At 43.0% G+C, this 18,815-nt stretch overlaps 1 protein-coding gene across 3 annotated transcripts in view; it reads left to right on the top strand.

The window, feature by feature from the left end:
* Positions 1 to 4,018: 4,018 nt before the first annotated feature.
* The window catches only part of LOC133211007 (glycerol-3-phosphate acyltransferase 3), an 89,855-nt gene continuing 75,058 nt past the window's right edge, over positions 4,019 to 18,815 (top strand). For 2 of the 3 annotated variants that reach the window (XR_009725068.1, XM_061350983.1), the window contains exons 1-2: positions 4,019 to 4,204; positions 13,926 to 13,995. Coding sequence is in view for 2 of the 3 variants with exons in the window: in XM_061350983.1 (XP_061206967.1) it covers positions 4,061 to 4,204; positions 13,926 to 13,995 (214 nt within the window). In the remaining variant the exon portion in view is untranslated. The remainder of the gene's footprint in view (positions 4,205 to 13,925; positions 13,996 to 18,815) is intronic. The other variant, XM_061350984.1, reaches the window with a different exon arrangement.

Genomic DNA, 18,815 nt, shown 5'->3' on the forward strand with positions numbered 1-18,815 from the left:
TGTACTCATTTTCAGTGTAGTAACAACTAGAGGTCCATGACAGCAGAAGGTGAAATTCCACTTAAGTTCCTAGATAAAAAGTGAAGCTGAAAACATCTGACTCCTTGTATAAAGGGTATCAATTTTTACAGGAGTTATAGCAAATGCAGTGGGAGAGAGAAAGCATGACCTTCCTGCAGCCCAAAGACAGATGAGAGAGTGCAGAATTCCCCCAAGTGTTTTGCTGGCTACCTGCCATGCCTCAACAGCAGAAGATAAAAGGGAGTACCAGGGTAACTACCCTGACCCTATTTATTTCCAATAAAATACAGATATTTACATAAGATGAAACTGTTTTATATGCTGAAGCTGCCTGGCTCCAGTGACAGGAGACAGATGAAAAGCTGTTTTTTATTAGATCTGACCCACTAGAAGCCAATAACGTGTACATTAACTTAGCAAAGGGAGAATGGCTGCCACATGAGGTGACACTGTCCAGGCTCTCTTTCCAAGTCAGTTCAACAAGATTTCCCTCATCTTGGATACCAGGTTTGCAGTGCTCCATAGTGCCAAAACTTGGTAGTCTCTGATAAGTAGGCAGGATAACATAAGTGTAGCCAAAGGAACATACAAATAAATCATTCAGAAAAGCAGTGTGGTAAGACTGATGAGAATTTCACACACATTTTTTCTCAGTCTTCAATTCAATCCAAACCTCTGTTAAAATCATGCATTACATTATATAGCTGTGCATATTAAGGCAATAAATGTAAATGCATTCTTACAACAGACATAAAAATATAGTATTACTAGTGTTCATAGAACAAAACTTAAGAATCTTGATAACTTTGCATGAAGTTAAAAAACAAACCAAACCTTTTTTGATCCATTTGGAGCATGTGGTTTAGATAAATTTGTGACATATAATTTTAACTGAAGCTTTTTTTTGCATGCACTGTACTTTGTGAAATAAAATTGAAAATAAAGATATATGAAAATGTTTTCTTCCAAGTTTATCAACTCTGATATATTCTCATGGGGTGTTTCTTTCTCATGGCTTGCCCGTTTTACTGGAGAATACTCCACTAGAAAGCATGACTACATGTAGCCTTTGTACAGAAAATAGGACTTCAAAAAATGAAAGCATGGAAAATTGTTAGATCTAGCATTTTTTCTGTCTTCGGTGAAATCACGTTGTCTTACCTGTGCTGAAAGTATGGTCCTAGTGCTTGAAAGAAAAATGTTCTCCTCTCTTAGGAAAACAGCCTCACTGGTAAAAGTTTGGCAGAGAAATTGTGTGTTCTCGCAGGCTACAGCACAAACAAACAAAATGTAATGATGAAATGAATTCAAAACCAATTTATCAGTAGATAGGTGATCAGTGTTTTATGACAGTTATATCTTTTTAGAAGACAAAGGCCACTTGGCAAAGAAAGCAAGCTCTTTGGTTGTTATTTTTTAAGTCAGCCAAGGGTTTCTGCAGTTAACAACCAGCTACTCTTTGATGGGAGCACAAGAAAAGTGCAAAGGATGAACTTTAGCATGTTCACAATAGGACTTTGCCTGCAGGTCTATCACTAGGAGGAACCTGTCAGGTCAGCAGACATGTTTTCTTCCTGCGGTCCCAGACAGAGAAGATTGTTCTTCAAGGAACTCAAGAACAGTATTGATTTTTTTCCTATTTAGCATTAATGGCTTTGTGAATTATTCATGCAAGTGTGAAGGGAAAACATGGATGCAATAAGCCAAGAGTTTCTGTTTACATGTCTTGCCTCTGTCCTGCTTCTGTTCAGCTGATACAGAATGGCTGCCTCCTGTTAAAATACGTTTTTGCTAGTGTTTTTTCCCCACTGATGTATAATGCCAGCAGAGATCAAAGCAATCACCTTCTACTCTAAACACAAACGTTGCTAGGGACTGCTCATTTACTAGTATTTGTTTATGCAGCCTGTGGACAGTGGCAGTAGGTCCACTAGCCAGGCTATTGCAGCAGAAAAGCAATGCCTTAATTCCATGTGATGAATGTTATGAGACGTTCAGAATTTTCCTTTGATGCTTCATGGACACTAGCGGATTTCAGCCTTCTGAGACTCAGGAATTTGCCATATGCCACCAATTTTGACATACAACATGCCACCATGCTGAGTCAAGACTTTTCTACATTTTACTAAAGCAGAGGTTAACAAGTACGTGGACCAAGTCAAACAAATTCTTTATTTTTAGTCTTCAAGATTTTGTCAGCAAACACAAAAAGCTTTGCCTTGGCAGGATTACCTGTATTTTAATTCCTCCTTCAGGTGTCAATTTTAGATGAAGATATTGAAACATAATGGAGATTAAATCTGTATAGCACATTACTGTATTGTTTTCCTCAGCAGCAAAACAGCATCCACTGTTGCTGCCTGGGCTACATCTGTCCATTGGGTGGAGACCTCTGCTCCTTTATGCCAGGTAAAACCAAACAAACCAAGCCTTTGGCCTCTGCTATTTGCATCTCAAATGAAAACTCATGAGCAAGAAGTAAATTCCCTGTATCACTTCCTGCTTGTGAAGTGACAACAATCAACAGACAAAATACAAAATACAGACAAAATACAAATTTAAAATAATCCACACAAGGGTATATGCATTGTGAATAACACGCAGTTTGGAAAGTAATGACTTTAATTTGTTTCTGTTTCAGACTTTGGACACTCATAATCGACTTGGATCCACACACCCTTGCAATGTTTGAAAACCACTGCAGTACAGCTGTTTGGTGTAGACATTACTGTGTGTATGGCACAGAGAGGGTGCTGCCTTTAGTCCTAACTGGGCCTTTTAAACATGATCATAACTAAACAGTTACAGGGATGAAAACACTGAACTGCTGGTTGGCAGTGTGAGAGCTAGCTGGAAGGCTGTTTCTGTGGTTGTGCCCAGAGGCTTCATCAGGGGTTATCCTACCTCTGCCTCAGAGAAGTTATCTAACTAGAGGCTGAGAGTGGGAGGAGAGGTGAGAGCCTGAGAGCAGGGAAGACTTGCCCAACATGACACAGTGCCAGAGCCAAAAATAGGAGCCAGAATGCAAGGGCCTTGTCCACATGACTGCCCTAGAAATAGTTCTTAAGTCCTTGGAGTCTAGTTCAGGTTTTTTCTTGGATCCTAAGCACTTGGCTCTTAGGTATATTTCTGACCTCTCAAAGATGGACAGGGAAATCAAATATCCCTTTTTTAGAAAACCCCTATGATAGATGCATGCGGTCCCTAGGTTAAGTCCTTTTTCCCGGGGGATAATGTTCCTCCTTTCTGACAGGATGCTTCGGCAAGGCTGCCATCTTCAGCCTCTTTCTGCTAACACCACTTTTTGTGTCACACCAAGTGCTATACGACTGCTGTGCACAGGCCTGGGCAGATAATCCCTCCTTTAGCTCTTTCACAGTTTCATTTCTCTTGGTGTGTGCCTAATACCTGGTGAGGTACAGCCAGTCCTGGTCTCCCAGTGTGTCCCTCTTCCCAGCCCAAGGCATGAGACAAAACACAGATGGACCATGTCTGCCACTGGCTGAAATGCAGAACTTGCCCCTTCTTGCCTTTTAAACTGTCCTTATCTACTTTAGTATTCCTAAATCCAGGAGCTTTCCACACTTTTCTCTTTTACTTGCTGAACTGCTGTTTTGGGGCTTCATATGGCTTTCCTGCCCATGCAGCACTGCTGATGCTGGATCCGTTTTTCCTAAGTGAGAAGTTTTTAGCGTGGACGTGGCCTGTTTTCAGCTGCCTTCCACCCCGCAAGCACCACCTCGGAGGCGAAGTCCCACCTCCATAGCCCTGTGTTGCCCAGAGGATGTGCTTCTGCAAGCAGCACCCTCTGTTCACTGCCCGAAGGTACTTAAACCAATCCCCCCCATAGCCCTCTTCAACTTCACCCGGCGGCGGGGCGGTGCTGCCCTTGTCCGGCCCAGGCCGGGCGGAGCGGAGCGGGGCGGGGCGGAGCGGGGCGGGGCGGGGCCGGGCCGGCCGCGGGGCTTTAGGGCGGCGGCCGCGTAACTTCCCCATTCAGGACTGGCGGTGTCGGGGGCGTCGTCGGGCTGTGCCCGCGATGGAGGACGTGTGGTCGGTGGTGTTGCGGGTGGGCGCGGCATGGGTGGTGCTGGTGTTCATCCTTATCGTGCTGCCCTCGGCGCTGGGCGTCTCGTTGGGCATCTCTGAGGCCTATTTATGGGTTCTAATGAAGACGTTGGAGGTAGGTGGAGGCCGCTGTCCCCTCAAGCGTGTGGGGGGGGACGACCCAAAATGGCTTCCCCTGTGAGGTGTGGCTTGGGGCAGGCGTTGGGTGGGGGGCACCCTGGGGGGCTGGGCCTGCCTGCCGTTCCCCTGGCCCGGGCTGTTTGTTCGTTCAGTGACGCCGGCGTGTTTGTGCCTCGTCCCTCAGGAGGCTTGGTGGGATCCGCTTGGCCGGGGCTCGGCTCCCTCCGGCCGGTGGAAGCGTAATTGAGACGGGCCGCTGCCCTGGGTGTGAAGGCCCCGCGGGCAGGTGTGAGGGGGTAAGCAGACCAGAGAAACGCTGTCACTTGGGGGGCGAGGGCTTGAGATGAAGGAAGTAGGTTATGTGCTGCCTGGCTGTGTTCCTCTGTAGTTTTGGTGTTCACAGACCCTTTGTCAGAAACCTAAATGTGTATGAATTTAGTGGTTGTGCAGACTCTAGCGTGCACCCCTTTGGACCTGCAGGAGTGTGAGGTAAACTGTGTTACCTAAGGCTGTACCATGTCCTGGGTGTGGTTGTTGCTGCATGGTGTCAGTTGCACCCTATCTCGGAGAAGCTGTACTGGGTCATGTTCTTGGAGGGTATAAATATCTGGCAGCATGCCCAGTGCCAGTGACTGCAAATGTACAGAGTGCTGATGCTCAGAAATCTGAGTGTCCATCCTATTGACCGTCTCCAGCACCTCAGGCTCCATCTTCCCCAAAATCTCTGGGGAAATGAGTTTCTCATGAAGGTGCTGCTTTTCTGACAGGGCATAGTTCATATGTGTGTGAAAGTGCTCTCTGAAGCTCAGAGTGGCGGTGAGGAAGTGTTTCAAAATGGTTGGTAGAAATGGCCTTATATAAATCTTCATTGTGCTTTTTTCCAAGAAGGAGAACCCAACCCAGCAAAACAGTTGTAAGGGGAAGTAAAGTGGCACAAGGAACAGCCTGTGGCAATGCAATATACGTTTATGTGTTACTATGGAAAGTAGCTTTAGTCTAATTTAATCGTGTTCTATGAGCTTTTTCAGTCAGACCTTGCTGATGTTCTTCCGTGCCTTCAGGATCATTGGTGCTCAGCTAAAAAAACCCACCAGCCACTAATAAATGTATTGTCTGTTAAATGTACCTTTAAGTTAAAATGCTGTAATGTTTTGGGTGAGAATGAACCTGCTTGAAGTAGTTTCTGGGGCCTTGGATTGTATGAAGATAACTGTTAGGGGTAGAAGACACAGCTGTTACTGGAAAAGAAACTTTGGATAGCAGAAGCTGAGGTGATAAAGGTCACACTGGCCTGAGGGAGCAAGCCAGATGGCCTAGTAAGATAGTCTTGTTTGGATGACTTGCCTTCACCTGTGATTAACCATTTAGCAATTTGCATTCTTTATTGTTAGATCATTAATAGGTATTTTTGTAGTGTCATCAAGTGTTGCAACAAGAGGTGATTCAAAATGTCTTGGGCAGAAGTATGAAGAAGCAGCTGGTGGCATATCAATGATAGTGACTTGTAAGAATTCTTGTGATGCCTAAGGGAGGAAGTAATGACTTATCTTGACAGTTGCCCTTAATTTTTCATGACATAACTTCTGGCATTATGGGCCATTCATTCATATATGAAAAATGTGATATTAATAGTCTGTATATAAATATCATATATAATATTATGTATATATAAAAGAAACTAGTGACAAATTGGGAAGTATTTTGAGGAAGAGAGTACATTTGCTGGAGGAAAGTGAAGAAGTGCAATCCACCTAGGTAATCCACTTATCTCAATTTGGGCTTGCTTTGCCTGTGAATTTTTTATGCCCTCAGAATACCAGTAGGGAGAGAATAGCTGAAATAGTGTTTTGGGGTGTTTTTTTTTGTGTGTGTATTTTTTTTTTGTCTTGTTTTGTTTGACTTTCTTTTTTTTGGGTGTGAAATGCTTCCTGTTTCTTGGCTCACAAGTCTGTCTGGGTTAGCAGTCTGACAGAGACAGGCTGATTGATAGTCTCCAACCAGTTCCAAGCAGTGCCTGCAAGAGTGCCTGAAAATGTGTTGTCACACCTGACTTTTCCCTGCCAAAAAGCACATTAACATCAAGTGTTAAATACATATCTGCTAGCCTTGTGCTTGCCTGGGTGTCTGAAACTTCTGGGATGTTGAACTGTGTATGCAGACATTTTCCTGAGAAGCAGTGGTCCATTTTGTGGATAGGTTGAGTCATAGGATGCTGCAGTATCTGATGGCTAAAACTTTTTTCAGCACACAGATTAACTTAATAGCTTCCCTAAGCTTCTAGCCCTGGATCTCTCAGGCAGTCTTCCTTGTCTTTTCAGGAGCACAGGCTCTTGAGCCTGCAGGACACTCAGTAAGATGGTGATGATGCTGCTGCCTTTGTTTCTTCTTTGGTGGGTTATATCGCCTGAGCTGTCTGCAGAGTGGTAGATGTTTTTGCATGCCAGCTGAATGCAGTGTTGCTCTCTGGCTTTGCCTGTTTATATCCCACATGTTGGCCTAGTGGGAGGATACAGTGGCTATGAGGTTTGTTTCTTACATGGCAGTTGTCAGGTAACAGTATGTGTTTTGTTAAAGCTAATCTGTTGTGAGGGTCCAAGTCTGTCAACTTTGGTACCATATTCCAGGGACTAGTGTAGATGGAGTCTGCTAATCCACTGTCATGTCAGATGAAGTAAGGCATATAAAAATGAGTCTGTGGTGTTTAGTTGTCATCTAGGCTGTGGCAGGGAGCAAGTTCAGGATGATACTGAACTTGTACTTGAGGGTTTTTTTTCCTGCCAATAAAAATAAATTCAAATAAAAGGGAGGAGAAAAGCTTATTTTAGGAACAAAGTGTTCTTGTACTTCGATTGTCTGATGCTACTGACAAGAGAGATCAGTTAGTGCACAATAGCTTTTTCTCTGTGCTGGGATGCCTCTGCAAGGCACATGCTTCTAAGCAAAATGCAGCTTGTGCAGACAGCAAGTGTCGAGGATGTGCTTCTCCTGGGTTGCTTTGGGGCTTGCATTTGACTCTGAAGTACTGTGCTAGGGATGACCAGCTTTATATGGAGAATGTTGTTTGTTTTTTGTTTTTTTTTCCTGTGTGGTGGGGGGGGGAAAGAGCAGAAAACGACGACCAGATATTCCAATACAAGGAAGGCAGTATGACAGGCAGACTACTTGCTATTAGAAAACTGGCTTCCCCCATCACATTGATATTCCTTAAAGTATATTAACTTGCTTCTGAATTGCCTTACCAACCTAAGCAAACTTTTAGGACACTGCTCCCTTGTGCCTGTGGGTTCCCTTTCTGTGCTAATAAAAGGATCTTTGACACCATGTTAGCATGTTTGGGTTTTTTTCTTAAATGGTGAATTTTTTTTGCAAAAGCCATATCCAGCAGCTGTTTGTTCCTACAAGGAACTAGTCTGGGTTCGTCATCTGCCATGCTGATGCTTGTGAAATCACTTGCCACAGAAATCTTTCTTATTGCTGAAGTGCTGGGGACTGCCTCCTGCAACCATGCTGCATTTCTGCTTGTTTTTAAACATCATCAGATAGCTTCCAATTTTAAATTTAATGTGTCTTTATCTCTTGGTCTCATTTTTCCTCTTAGTTAATTTATTTTTTTATAATGTCTGCTATGAGTTAGGGCTCATAAGGCCCCTGCAGGCATGCCATTTGAGCTCTCCTGACAAGCAGTGGAGAAATCCAGCCTTTCAGAAAGTGATTTGTTTCATTAAGGCCCATAGAGCAGCCACTATCATGGAGCAATCTGTTTCCATTAGTTTGTAGAAAATCTGTAGGACTAGTTCAGACTGTGTGCCTATATATCTGGTGGTGAGTTCCCCCTGAGGGATGACTACTGCTTCACAGATTGTAGCTCACCTTGTTAAGAACTAGTTCCAATGCTTTTCTTGGGTTTGGTGGGTTTTTTTCTTTTAGTCTGCTGGGTTTTTGGTGTTCCTTGAGACAGTAGGGTTGACTTGTCAGTCACACTTGTACAGGCTGCTCTGCTTGCTCTTTCTAGTGGAAAAACACTTCTTGTAGTTTTAAACTGTGTGATGCATGTTACTTGTGAATATTAAGAAATGAGCTAGCCTGAGGGAAGTGAAGTTATTGGGTCACACTTGTATTAAGAAACAGCCTGGCTATAAACTAACATAGTGTTACTGTGCATTTTGGGCTAATGGTTTGCTGGTGACTGCAAGCGCTTTGAATGCACACATACCTTCTCTCCTCTCTGATGTCTTGAGGCTCTTTGACTGTGGGGGTTGCAGTTAATAGAAAAAGCATTTCTTGGGTGGTTGGTTAGGGTTGTAATGCACAACAGATGCTTGAAGTCATTGGTGGTTTTTTTTGTAACTAATCCATCTGGGTTTAATAGTGGCCCCATGTAACAGAAGCAATTTCTAATAGTTGCTTATGCAAATGTACTTTTGCTAGATAAGGGTGTGACATTATTCAGTAGCTGGAAGGCTACGCAAAAGTTAACTTGCATTGCAGATGACCCTGGTAGTGTGGCTGTCCTGTTCCAAGTATGTCAGACTACAGCTTCTTCCTGTGAGCCACCATCATTGCAGGTGGTGCTGGCTATAAGGGTGGGGTAGGGAAAAGGACAATGTGTAAACTAATAAATAAGTGAATCATTTTTGACTGTTTCCTCTTTAACTCACTGGCCTTTGAAGCAGGCTTTGCTGACTAATGTCATTGCTCAGTGACAGTGAAGGCCTCTGTGTAATTGATATATCCTGCAAGGACTGCTGTGCAGAGGCAGAAACGGAGAGTTCTGAAGTGAGACAATAACTCTGAAGGCTGCCAGCTCAGATGTTAACAAGAAGCATGTCTTGGAGATGTGCCTTATGTGAATTGAGGCACCCTTGTTTACAGGGCTTGAACTGTCTTTCGGATTAGTATTTTGGCAAATCTGCTGCATGATCTTGAAGTAAATTCCTGGGCTGTATTAACTTAGACCCCAGTCCTATGAAAGCCATTATGTGTGTTTTCACCAAGGCTCCTTGCACATAAGTAAGGTTGACACAGCTGGGGTTGCATCATTAGTTAACACAGCATCTTTCTGGTTTGCAACTCTGATATGAACTTGCTCGCAATTTCACAGCATGTGAATACTGGAATTTCTGTTATTGTTAAGTAAATGCTGTTAAAATAACACCAGCTGTATGCAGAGCTTACCTTAAACAGTTTGTGATGCTGGTATAAAAGAAGCTGCTTGGCATTTCTGTTGCTGATCCCCTTGTTTCCTTCTGCTGGACTCTCTTGTTCTTTGGATACCTGTTCACCAGGAAGGACTTGTTATACAACTTGTGTGCAGAAGAATTTGGAAAGCTGCTTTGAGGCAGTGGTAAGGATGTCCCATCAGAATGAGGAAAATATGTCATGGGAGACCACAAAGACCTTTGCTCTCTCAGGAGTGGTTGCTCTTGGTGGTGGTGGTGGTGGTTTCCTCTCCTCACACAACCCAATAATAGGCATGCAGATTTTGCTGTGTTAATGTAGCATGGTATGGGAGGTGCTGTGAAGTCTTTGTTACTGAAGTTTGGAGAGCCTCCAAGGAGGAGCACTCTAAGCTAGCATATAAACTTTTGCTATGAACATGACCTGGCAGTCCCTTTAAGTAGGGGAACATCAGTGATCTAACTCCGCATGACTGTGCATTTCAGTTATTGTAAATAATTCCTCTTCAGAATAATTGTCAAGCATTGCTTATTAAGCCAGAGGTGATGTAAAGGTGATAAATAGGGTGAAAGGCAAAGGTCCGTGTCTTAGTGAAATGTAGGAAGTTCCTGAAGCGTTCATAATAACTTGGCTTGTGATTGATCCTAACAAAGTATCTCTAGATGTGCTTTCATGAAACAGCATGTCAAGTTTGCCTTTGGAAATAGTTGCCTATCTAATAACTATCTTATCTGGAGATGAGTTACTTTGTTTGTTTTACATCTCTTGTAAATAATGTGTGTATTGTTTTGCCTCTGTGATCTAACTTCATATTTCTCAAGTGCTGCATAAGACCTGTATATGTAGGAATTGCTTAGTGATGTATAAATGAAATTTCTCATTGGCTGTTTTGTCTAGGCTGATAACTTGCTGTTTGGTTGTTTTTATGGCGCTGATAAATTAGAAGCCTTTTCTATAGGGTTGAGGAGGGAAATCTTTGCAGGGAAAGGTTCGTATGTTTTCCTTGCCTAGTGAAGTGTGGTGTCTTCAGACCATGTCTTGTGTAATTAAAGCATTCAAGCTACTTTGTCTTGAGCAGTTGGAATACCAAAATTTCAAAATCAGACCTGTGGTGGTGTTTATGTAGTTTCTGTGATCATGCTGCTTTCTAACTTCGTGTTAGTTCAGTGGGTAACCCCAGCTGCAGGACTATTTTTAATCTGTTCAGGAGCCTGTTGCTTTATACTCATTCCCCAGAACTGCTTCAGGAATCCATGCTAAAGACTTAGACCAAGGTATTTGGGACTACCTGCTGAGCACCAGCCCGCAAACTGGGAGAAGCCACTTAAGATACTAGTCAGTGTTACTGGTAAGTGATAAATCCAGAAGACTGACCAGTCTGCTTTTGCTCATCTCCTGAGTAAAATGGAGTCTGTGCCTTATTTTGTTCTGTGTTTTGATCTGTTACACATATACACATTATTTTCCCTTCTGTGTGATGGATTATCTTACATTATGATAGCTCTTTGTAGTATAAAGCTTTTCTCTAAGTGTAGGATCCAGCTGAAGTGGTGAAGGATGGTGCAAATTCCTGTCTAGCAGGAAGGGAGATTACTTGCATGCTGCATGTGATGTCTCTCTTGTTTTCCAAACTGGGTATAAATAAGCTTTTTACTTGATCAAATATCAAATTTTGGCTTTGATGATAGTGCCTTTTTTAGGTGTCTGGGAATAAGTGGAAGGATTAGTTCAGGTTAAGTAAAAATGTCTGGTTTGCTTGGTTGCTGGAACATACAGTTTTTGAAAATATGATACAGGAAATATATGAAATTGAGGGAAGAAGAAAGCTGACACAGAGAAAACTCATTTGCTGTAGCTTCTGGTAGATGTGGGCCCTTACGAACCCTCAAAGGCTTCTGGCCAAAAGGGGAGCAAAAGAGGGGAGCCAGTCTCACCCTTGCTGGTTTTATGAAGCATGCTTAAATCCCCAGGGAGATCTGGCACTAGAAGTAAAATTGCATTAGCACAAGTAATCTGTTCCCTGGTATGCTCTGTGCAACCTTTGTACTAGATGCCTCCCTGGTGTCAAGCTTGTGGTGGTGCTTGCATCTCCTGGGAGGGCATGTGTAGAGGTCAAAGGGAACTAGCCTTTCCATTCTTTCTCTTTGCCCCTATCCCTCCCATGGCCCAGGTGGGGTGCTGCAGCTTTATGGAGTTATAGGAACCTGTAGACCAAAGGTCAGACTACTTTAGAAGCAACAGGATAGATAAATGCATCTAAGCAGTAGAAATGTACTTGAGTTACATGACTCTGCAGTTTCTCCTTTTGGAGGAGTTCACTGTCTCCTTTGTGTAGAAAAATATCAAGATACTACAGTACAGTAGGATTTGCAAGCTTTTGAGACTTCACAAAGACATGTTGCAATAGCTTGTGTCTTCATGGCTTGTGCTGAGGCTCAAACTTTTTGACACTGTCTAATGTGAACTTGTAATTGCAGGATTTCTGCAGCAAGAGCATTGTGTAGGGAGCGTTTTATGCTTTTTCTGAGCACCGAACAGAAATTGTTCTTCCAGGTTTTGTAAAGCAAAAGGTGGCAGTGCTAGGTTTTAATTACCAGTTTGAGAGGATTTGGAAGATGAGAAGTTATTTTCTCAGCTAGTGTATATATGGCTGAGACCATAGCCAAGTATGTTCTTACTCTTCTCTCTTCTATGTAATAAGTAACTTATCAGCTTGTGGAGATTTTAATTCATTGAATACAGTGGCTCAAGTCTGGTGAGAGAATGATTGCGTAATGCATTCATTGGTCTGCCTGTAACCCCCAAATCCATTCAGTAGAAGAAATGTAGAAATTGAGGTATTATGAATAGTTGCTTTCTTGAACAATATTTTGTTTTGGCATTTCCCAGAACTTTCATGGCTATAGCACTGCTGAGAATGATGTGTAGTCACAAAGTACTGAGTTACTCCTACAGGTAAAATTAGCTCCTGGAATTGCTGTTGCCTTAGCAGCAGCAGAACTGAAAACAGGCCCAAGTGAATATTTTGGCAGGGTAGGTTGGGATTAAGCAAGACCTGAAACAGTAAGCAGTCCTAGCTGCTGAGGAGTTACATGGTGGAGGTAGTGCCATGAGACAGGATACTGCCCTTTCAAAAGATAATTGTGTCTCCAAATGCCCTACAGCCCTGTTGGAGAGGAGAAATGGAAACTACATGGTTTAGCATTGGTCTGGGTCCTTTTCTGTGCAGACCAGTGAGGACCTTCTGTATGCTGTTAAAACAAAGCATGCCTTTGATACTGCTGAAGTTCTTAATCTTTGAACAAGGTAATATCCTGGTCTTCGGATGCAAGCTCATTTCAGCCAGGTCACCTCTCTTGGAAACACCTATTATAACAGTATTCCTAGAAATAGTATTAAGTCTCATGGGAGAGGAATTAATGCTAATAATGAGGAACCACAAAGTCAGTCCTCTTTCCATCCCTTCACAAAGCTGCCACATGGGGAAAGGAAGGATCCAGGTCAAAAGGGCTACTCTGTCATCATGGTGAGGCTTTGGGGTGGCAAAGGGATTGTGATTGTTTACCCGGTAAAAAGGAAGCCTGATGGAGGAGGTGGAAAGGCTATTTAAAAGCAGTGTGTGGAACTGAGGCAGCTGAAGGTCAAGAGAACAGGTTAAACTGGCTTCAGCTGCCTCAGGGCTCAAGATGAGAGGAAGTGTCCTGATGCCTGTGTGGGCCTGCCACAGGGGTTTGTGGTGAGTGTAGCTACTGAGAAGCTTGGGTGCTCCTTGGAGAGCAGAGCTTACTTTATCACCTGTTTCAATTTCCCTCTTTCAGCCCACCTACTAGAAAACAGCATGTTAAACCCAGTGAGCTGGCAGCCCTTCCCAAGGACAGGAGAAGGGCTCTCTGCAGCTGTACACTAGAGGTTGTGATTTGTCCTGTTTTCCTGCTGCTCAGAGCTTTAAAATGCTAAGAAATGAGCAGCTGCAGTGTAAGGGAAATTACAGTTTTGCTCAGCTTGGAAAAATATTGGAACAATCTTATTTTAAATGAGACTTCCTATGACTGCAAATGCTGTTTGGTTTTTTTGGTTTTTTTTTAGCTGAGTTGTGATGTGTCTCTTGGCTCTGTGAATGTGTGCTGTTGTGCTCAGGGGCTGGTGTCTTTCTCAGCTCCTGGAGCTTCCCATGCATCCATGATTCGGTGGCTGGTGTTTGAGTAGTGAGGCTGGCAGAGGCCTATCTCAGGCTCTTGGTGGCTGTGTATCTGAGCAGGAACTGAAACATCTGTGGAGCACAGCCAGCTCTGAAGGCTGCAAGCAGTTGGGAAGTACTTACTGGCACTGAGGTTCCTTTTGATTAAGTACACTGGGGCAGTGTTTCTTTGGAGGAACTGTGTGTGGACTCAGCTGAGGAAGATGGGTGATGGTTGCCTGGTGAAGATATTCTTTGAAAATCACAACCTGTCTTTGATTAACTGCTGCTTTTTTTAAGTGGCTTTTATCTTAAGTGAATACTGCATTTGTGAAATTAATATTTTCTTTCTCTTCAACAGTGGGCAACTATACGGATAGAAAAAGGTGTCAAAAAGCCACAGCCACAGATAAAGACTTCTGCTACTAATGGTGAGAGCTTGGGGTAAAGTCGTATTAATAAGATTAATGTTTTAAAGTAGCACTGAGTCCTTTTCAAATGAAGTTAGATGTGTACCTGAGAGAACTGGAAAAGCTATTTCTTGCATTTAATTGTTTTGCAATGCTACTGGCACCAGAACCGTTCCTGCAGAATGATACACTTTTACTGGCTCATGCTGAAATGGTTGAAAAATCAAGGGATGAGGAAATGAAGGGTATGAAATAACATTAACGAAACAAAGTAGAGCTTACGATGGAGGCTGTCTTCAGTTGAGGGAATTTTTAGAGTTACAATACAAGCTTGGATTTTGTTTTGAACCCTGAAGGCTGCTGCTTGCAGGGCTGCTGGCCAACTATCTCCATCCTAACTGCACCTGAATGCACCTAACGTCTGGGAACATCTGAATGTTTAGTGGACAGCACTTTTCTTTCCCAAGCTCAGTGCTTTTTCTGTTTTAGGACTGTTGGAAGTATGTGGTGTTACACTAGTTCTCTTTTTTCTTTTTTTTCTCAGTCGTCTGCTATTTATCTTTTGCCCCTGGAGTTACCTCAGTGGTTGCCAGGCAAACTTCTTGCACTCAGCATTTGTAGAACAACAGCTGAAGAGTTGCTTCATGTTTCTTCCTTTAGCCTAATTTTGAAATTAGTTCTTTTACTGTATCCTAACCCATACTGTGCGTGTTGTGCTAGGCTGTACTAGGTCAAAGTTGGCTGTAAGAGTTGGGAGATTAAGCACAGTGAAAGCAGTCTGAGCTTGCCCAGGAAGTGTGAGGATGAACAAGGCATAGCAGCTAGTGCTTGGTTATCTCCTGATTTCTGACTGCTTTGCTGTTGCTATTGATTTGCTCATTTCTTGACAATATTTGACAGCAGCATCAGCATTTTCTGTGTGCTGTCTCATTCGGCAGCACAGCTGGAAGCAGGACCACCTTGCCAGTTACTAGACAAGTCAGTTGTTACCTGATTCTGCAAATTAGCTCACGCGAACATGATGCAGTAACAGGGACTGAACTGCTGAACTGGTTGTGTGCCTTTCATCTCCAGAGGAATATCCTTATCAATACTGTAAACACTGGTATTGCAGTATCTGCAGGCCAGGCATGAAGCAGGCTCTGATGGTAGCACATGCTATTGTCAGTTAGCATGTGTAATAATAAACTGGAAGTTTCAAGAGCACAGCAGCTCTTGAAACAGGTTAAAATTTGTCTTATTTAATTACTGACTTCAAAGTGGCTTTCAAAGTATTGCTCATGAGTGTCCTGAAAGGTTTGGGTTCATTCTTCTGGGGGATGGGGAGGAGGTAAGGCAAGTGATCCTTCCAAATAATGTCAGTGCCATGCTATCTGTTTCACAGGTTGTCAGGGATGCAGCAAGATATTCTTTTTCTTCCTGTAAGGGTGATAGTATCGCATCATGTCATGGGTCAGTGAGTGGGCAAGAGATCCAAATGCACTGCTTTAGCTGTACAGTAGGAGCTTTTGTCTTCTTAGACATCTGATCATTCTGGCATGTAGCTTTTTCTTCTCTAGAAAAGAAAGGTAAAGGGAGAGCGACCTGGCTAGTAGTTTATGTTCCATGAGCTATCTTTCCATAAAACCACAAATGCCTATTCCCTCTGTATGTGTAACAGAGTGGGTGTATAGTGCTAATATGTGCTATAGTTCAGAACTTAGATTAATCTGAGTGCACTCACCTGTCTGAAGCATTAGTGCTAGTTAGTAAAAATATCTAAAGTCATTTATGTAGATTATTGCATGCAGGCTATGTTCAAGTGATCTTATGGATAAAGATACACAATTGCAGTGGTGTCGTGAAGCACACTTTTAAGATCTTTTTCAGATTTGAAATTAAAAATAAAAATCTTTTTCCCCTGTAGATGACTTTCTGCAGTAAGCTGTTCCCTTTAACTATTCCTCACTTGAGAAGGTATGAGAAGCAGGCGAGATGTGGAGTCAGCAGTGCCAACTTGTGTTCTGTATATTGCTTTTGGGAGCTTTCTAAGCATAGAATTGACTTGTGATCAGGATTCTGGATTCCTGTGTGTGGATGAAAGTACTTGACGGCCAGGGCAGGTGTAGATCTAAAAGTGCAGTATGTAGGTTGGCATCCCCTGAGATGACAGAACGAGAGCAGGTGGAGAAGCCCAGTTGTGTTTTACAGTATTTACTGAGGGAAGAAAATCCTGGTGGTAATGAATTATGGAGTAGTGACTAAAACAGGGTGCATGTAAATGTCTGTGTGCGTGTGTGTTACACACGTGCTGAAGGGGAATGGTAGCACCTCTTCAATCTTACCTCACTATCCAGTCCTCACTAGAGGTAGGTCAGTATAGCAGGGAGCATTGCTTTGCATTATGCAATTTTTCTTGTTTCCAGGCAGAGCAAAAATGGTCTTTCTGAAAGACCTTAAAATCCAGTGTCCCTCAATATGAAAGATGAGAGAGCATGACTGAGGGGACACTACCTTTCTCTGCAGTACCAAATCCAGTGTATTTCACATCTGTTGGCAGAAACGCAACCAGTGCCCCTGTGTTGGAGGTGTGATAAGGAATAGTTCCAAGAATAATGTTGGCTGATATAGTTGCTGTGTGGGAATTACCTGGTGCTGCCACCTTAAGGTCTCCTGGTGTTAGATGGTAGCGTGTTTATGTGCCAAGTCCAATGGTAGGTAGCTATTGGCTAAGCAGGTACTGGGAGGCTAGAAGTCTATCTCATTGCAGCTAAATAGCCAGGTTTCAGCTGTCAGTGTGGGTGTTGGCTATGTGGAAAGGCAGTTCTCTTCAAGTTAGTGGGTTTAAAAGCCACAAAAATGCTGTCAGGTCAGAGTTCTGAAAGTGACATCCACTAGAAGAAAAACTTATGCAAATAGTGTGGTTGCAAGTAGGTAATGTAAAATTTGAGCCTGGTGTGATTTAGCTGACTAGAGTGTGTGAGCTTTAAGGCTTGGGGCTTGTGCTGTGACACCGAGTAAAGTAGTGGCTGCAGGTTTTTTTGTTTGAGTGATTTTTGCTGTACTCCTGCCTAATACATTCCTGCTGCTCTCCTTTCATCTGTCTTTGGAAAGCTCAGCTCTGCTCATGGCCAAGGGATTAAAGGCCATTAAATGTTACTTCTGATTATAAGAAGGCTAAGTATATCATGCTAGCAGCATGTGTGTTAATTCTATTCATAATCCCTTCAGGTGCTGCTGAGATCTTGGCTCTCAGAGTAGCTTGTCCTAAGCCTGAAAGGCAGCTTGTGCATGGGGATGTTGTGTGACAACAACAGCACAGGCTGCTGAAGCAAGTCATTAGAGCCGTGTTCTTGGCTGCGCCAGCAGTGTATTAAACTTGAACCCTGGGCTGGTTTCAGCCAAGAAGAGCCAGGGGAGCTAACTGCTTGATTGATGCTGAACTGGGGGCTGAATAAGGAGGAAGGATTCCCAGTTTTCCTGGGAACTGGAGAGAAGGGAGGTACTTTATACCTGTGTGATGGGTGCTGAGAGTTCCCCTGATGTGTGTTTTGGCTACGACCAGTCTCCTACCCTAGGAGTAGCCTGGAGCAGACAGGTTGGGCTGATTCACCTGCAGTCCTGGCTGTTTCACAATGTAGAGATTAAAGGGGCTGAAGGGGAAAAATGGAACCACAAACTAGAGCTCTGGTTTGGGTTTCAAATGCAACACAAGTGTACTTCATCCTACTAAATGTTTGATGTGATGCATGTTTGTATAATTTAGATGCCAAGAGGCATGTGGGTGTTTGGGTGTGCCATATTAAGGATTTATATTTATAGGTTAGTGATAAGACAATGCACTGAGATTGTCTGCTGATGGAGTTGCTAATTGTGGCTATCATGTTCAGAGCTGAAGGTGCTAACATGTTTTGTTGCAGTGTGGCATCTCTTGCATGTTGTTCTTTAGTGTTTACCTCAGTTATCTGTGGAACTTGTATCTTGGAGCTTCTTGCATTGCTCCATATGTATGCTGCAATGCAATACAAAGATTTTCCATGTCACTTATAATTTAAATGTTGCATGTCACAATTTAAACGTTGCATGTGATTTGCACAGCAGATATATTCACAGAATTTTTCTGCTGGCTTACATTCCCTGGGATGCAGATTTGCACATGGCAGGAGGTGTATTTGTAGGCAATGCCTAGTAGCTTGAAGCAGTTGGGTGCTTCCTTTTTCCCCTTTTTTTCACCTCAACATGAAAGCACAGATTATGCAATTTGCCAGAGGGTGTCTGATAGAGTGGCAGCCTGAATTTGGATCTCTGTAATCCTAGTTGACTGTCTCACGGCATGGTTTTTCTGGTTAAATGTCACTCTAGATGTCTTCAGTCATCAGTTTCTAGAACTAGACTTGATTGTCAGAAAGCAGCTATTTGATCTTTATATTTAGCTTACACAATTTGTTCTTGCCTTTGAAAGCTCGTAGAAATTAATTCTTATCAGACTGTAAGCATAAAAAACAAAAAGGGAGAAGAGGGAATACTTGTAGTGCAATTCTGAACTCTCCAGGTTTCTTTTCTATTGCCAGGCTTATGTGGACAGAGTTCAACTGAAACACAACTGTTAGTGTCGAACGAAATTATATCAAGGCACCACTAGGCAGAACTTTGACATTGTGTGTGTTGGAGTGTTTGATTTGAAGTAAAACAAAAATTACTGTGGTCCTGTCTGTGCTTACAGAAGAGACTTGTGCTGTGAAGGGAGAAAGGTGTATTTGGTTCAAAACTGGTCCATGCACAGATGTGAGATAGCTGTTGCAGCCTGGGGGTTTGACAGGTAGCAGTAGAGCATATCTCAGCTGAATGTGGCTGTGGGACAC

The sequence above is a fragment of the Neopsephotus bourkii genome, unplaced genomic scaffold (assembly GCF_033783945.1).
Source record: "Neopsephotus bourkii isolate Nb327-2 ecotype Australia unplaced genomic scaffold, CSIRO-AGI_Nbou_v1 NB_547, whole genome shotgun sequence".
NCBI lineage: Eukaryota > Metazoa > Chordata > Aves > Psittaciformes > Psittacidae > Neopsephotus > Neopsephotus bourkii.